This window comes from Galeopterus variegatus, unplaced genomic scaffold (genome assembly GCF_000696425.1).
Source record: "Galeopterus variegatus unplaced genomic scaffold, G_variegatus-3.0.2 Scaffold3510, whole genome shotgun sequence".
Lineage (NCBI taxonomy): Eukaryota > Metazoa > Chordata > Mammalia > Dermoptera > Cynocephalidae > Galeopterus > Galeopterus variegatus.
The window spans coordinates 59,100-63,502 of NW_007729621.1; the positions used below are offsets into that span (position 1 = coordinate 59,100).

Here is a 4,403-nt window from a genome sequence, read left to right on the forward strand (position 1 = left end):
TTTCTTGTTATTATTTTTCTAAAATGTCCTCTGTGATTACATACATAGACATATATGTATACGTCTGCATATATTATATAATTTTAAAAATTTAAATAGGTAGTGAACTAGATTCCCTCCGAGCTTTGGTTATGACACCGTACTATCTTAAACATAATCTTTGTCACATGTGTCCCAGGTTTTGTCTGCATATATTATATAATTTTAAAAATTTAAATAGGAAGTGAACTAGATTCCCTCTGAGCTTTGGTTATGACACCGTACTATCTTAAACATAATCTTTGTCACATGTGTCCCAGGTTTTAATTTCCTGAGGTAATAAATGGATCAGTCACTGATATTTTCTATACTCATGTTTTCCAACAGATGATGATTTCATTGACCTCATTCAGTTCATCACCAAGTCTTGCCATTTCTACTTCTAAAATATCCCTTGACTCCACTCACTTCTTTCTTCCACTTTCACTACCTTAGACCAAGCCATCACTCTCTCTTACCTAGCCCATGCAGTAACTTCCAAAATACTCTCCAGTCTCCCATCCTTGCCTGCCATTGAATCCGTTCTCCACGCTGCAGCCAGAATGATCTTAAAAGGTAAATATTACTCTTAAAAGGGAGATATCACTCCCTCCTCAAAAATCTTTCAGTGGCTGTCTGGTGCATGTGGAGTAAAACCCAAATCCTTGACATGCCCTTAGGTTCCTGCATGATTTGTCTCCTTCCTATCTTTTCCATTCACCTGGTGCCGTTCTTCACCCGTTACACTCCAGCAACACAACACGGTCTTTCAGTTTCTTGAAATCCACCAAATTTTTTTCAGTTTCAGGACCTTTTTACAAGCAAATTTCTTCAAGAAACTCTCCCATACCCACTCTGTTTCTCCAGCCTAATTTTTACTCAAGCTTCAGTTCTCAATTTTTATGATACTTCTTCAATAAGACCTTTCCTAACCTTCAGTCTAAACTCATTTTTCCCAATACACTCTCTCATGGCATATTGTAGTTATTTTTCATAGCAGTTGTCTGTTTGTAACTTTTAATGTCTGTAACCTCCCTTAGTCTGTAAGTTCTAAGAAAGAACTATTTTTTTTTCCAGCCATCGTATAGATCCTTAATTCCTAGCACAATTCTTGGTGCATAGTAAAAAAAAAAAAAAAAAAATAGTAAATATCTGTGCAATGAAATACGTTTATCACCAGCTCTATTTAGAGAACTTGAAAAATGGATACTCCCACAGTAAACCTGAATGTGCAGAATATGAAATCAATCTCTTCTTGGTTTTTATTCTTGGCCCAGCCCTCATGGTGAATTAGCAGTGAGGGATATACCCACAAGGTGGCAGCACCTGCCTGGATCTTAGGTCCAAATTCCTAGGCTTTAAAGAAACATGCCCATTTTAGTGAGAGAATTTTGTGCTGGTCGATTTGACAGAATATTGGCTCTCAGGTAGGGAAAGAGCAGAACCAGAAAAATCTGGAATTATGAAAAGCTTCCATCTCTATTACTGTGCATTCCTTATTACCTCAAGAAATTTGAGGGACACAGTGGAGACTTTGGAAAGGAAAAATTACAAGATTTGGAGCCCATAAGATCTGCTTTTGAATCCCAGATCTACCACCTACCGACTCTGTGCCCTTGGGAAGGTACTTGATTTCTCTGAGCTTCTGTTTCCTTTTCTGTAATATGGTTATTACGATATCTGCATTTCAGGATTACGGTGTAAAGCTCCTGTCTCATAGCAGGTGCTCAATAAATTTTAACTTGTTCTTGATTTCTTAGGTATAAGGCCTTCCTCACCAGGGAGCTTATTGTAGGATTTCTTTTGAAGAATCCTAGGGATTGAAAGTCTAGTGTGTGATTTTAGAGATTGCTCTTCCCTAGCTATGTAGGGAGTAGGTGTCCTTGTCTTTTATTCAGGTTCTGAGATTAAAATAAAATAAAATAAGAATCTACTAGCCTACCCAAAGACTGTTACATAGAATTATGTACTGCTTCATCACACCTGCCACAGTCAGAAACCACTTCGGAGAGGATTTCCTGAGCCTTATACTGGTTCAGCTCTGTTTTTCTATGTGGTCCCCTATAAGTTAGTAGTGGGTACAATAGCCTGTGTAGCAGAGATAGCATGTGCTTTCTACTTCCCTCTCCCATGCCCAGAACAGGCTTCATTAGACTGTAGCAACATTTCTCAATGAGTCTGGATGTGATCTGGAATCTTCATCATGGAACTCTGGATAGCCACTACCAGTGAGTTGGCATTGGCTTGCGAGTTGAATCTAATTTTATATCCATGCCCTAAAGAATTGGAACAAGTCAAGTATCTTCTCTAGACCCTGAAAAATGGCAGCCATTTAAATTTATCTAATTCTAATGCATTGGTTGGTATCATTATTATATGTATAGTAGTAACACTATGGGACCTTGAATTAAATCACCTCTCTTTCCAGGGAGTACCATGATACTACATGGTGCTGTACTTTCTCACACTTTTCTCTAGAGAGCTTAGTTCCCTCTCACTCATCCAAAGGATTTTGTAATACAAAAACAAACAACTTTGCAGGGCGCCCAGAACATGGCCCCTTAAGGCAGGGGCCTTACCCCAAGCTCTAGTGTCCCCTAACCAGTGAAGCATTTCAAAGAGATTACAGTGTTTATGAAGCCAGAGTCCCACAGTTCCAGATGTGGATACACATTCATTTATTCAACAAATACTAGCATGTATTGAGTGCCTACTATGTGGCAGGCACTGTTCTAGGCACTGGGAATATCAATAAACAAAACACCCCTCCTGGAACTTGTATTACGGTGAATGGGTTTGCAGTGGTGAGCTTTCCCCAAAATAGCATGCAGAGATGTACTCACATGTGTTCCCTGCCTTCAGATGTGCTCTGTGCTTTAGGATTTGTGTAATATCTCCTCAGCAGTTTTTTTTTCATTTGGGGCGCTCTTTTGTCTCCTTTTTATCAATATGAAGAGATTGAGGTTCAGAGAAGTCGATTAACTTTCGTAGGGCTACATGGCAAGTAAGTGGCAGAACTGAATCTTGATCCTAGAACTGGTGACCTCTTTGAGGACTCTATTATGCTACCTGGATTTAGGTTAAGCTCAAAATTCACTTCTTTGTCCATTGGATGATTGGAGCTCCATAACAAATGGGGCCCACCAGAAGTTTTATTCACATTCTCTTGTTCGGCACACAGTAACTAAATTTCTTGTCTATGGACCATGCCATTTTAGGAAAATACAAGTATCTTTGTCTGATAACACTTGGTGTCCACAGCAATGTCTCTCCTTTTCCCTTTTAAACATATTGACACACATATGCCTGTCCTGGAAAGATAATTAAGCTGAGAACAGGTTTGTATTCCATTTTTCTCACCATGTTGTATCTCAGGTTCGAATTGCTACAGAAGGAATCAATGGGACAGTTGGTGGAAGCAAATTGGCCACCAGTCTCTATGTGGAAGTCATGCTTTCCAGCCCATTGTTTAAAGACTATCTGTGTAAGGACGATTTTAAGGTAAGAGATATTGAAAATAAAATTGATCTAGAGCCATCTGCTTCTGCCTCAGTGCAGGTTAGAAGAGGGTCAACGTAGATAAATAAGCAGTGCAAGATAAATACCTTTCCCCTTTATGTTACAAGGCAGTGCAATAGAAGGAGCACTGAGTCACCCCGTGATCTTGGGCAAGTTGGTGTCTCTCCGGACCTCAGTCTCCCCTCTTATAAAATAAGTATGTTACAGCTTACACAATCTAATACTCTAAAACATGGACGTGTTTGCTTACTTGAAAGACCACCTGGTAGTTTTAGCTGCTCACTGTGTTTTTAGTAAACCTGGAATTGTAAGACTAGCACTTCACACCACACGGAAATAAAGCTGTTGCTCTCACAACTGAGCTGCTTTGTTTGAGTGACTTTATGTTTTATCATAATAAGTCATAAGGTGATGGGAAATGCCTTTCTAGTGTTTATGCTGGTGATGGTAGGAAAAGAAAGGTCATTGCTCCGAAACAAAAGTTGGGTTATAATCAGCGTTGGAATTGCTCAATGGTGCTTCAGTTTTATAGTTAAATGCTTGTAGCCAGAGAAACACCTTTTTAATTTAACATTCCTGCACGTGGTAGGTACACAGTAAATATTTATTAATGTGTATTCTCTGGAGCATTCTGGGCCCTAATTCTCTTTTCCTGGTAAGGTTTCCTAAATTTTTTTTTTTCCCTGATTTGAGGTTTCTTAAGATTTAAGCTACCGTTATTACAAAACAGACCATAATTTTTAATCTGGAGCATTCTGGGCCCTAATTCTCTTTTCCTGGTAAGGTTTCCTAAATTTTTTTTTTCCCCTGATTTGAGGTTTCTTAAGATTTAAGCTACCGTTATTACAAAACAGACCATAATTTTT

General features: G+C 38.8%; 1 protein-coding gene across 1 annotated transcript in view; it reads left to right on the top strand.

Moving 5' to 3' along the window:
- Positions 1-4,403, top strand: part of TSTD2 (thiosulfate sulfurtransferase (rhodanese)-like domain containing 2) — a 21,921-nt gene that overhangs the window by 7,854 nt on the left and 9,664 nt on the right. The window contains exon 4 of the mRNA XM_008585285.1: positions 3,394-3,519. Within this exon, the coding sequence (XP_008583507.1) occupies positions 3,394-3,519 (126 nt within the window). The remainder of the gene's footprint in view (positions 1-3,393; positions 3,520-4,403) is intronic.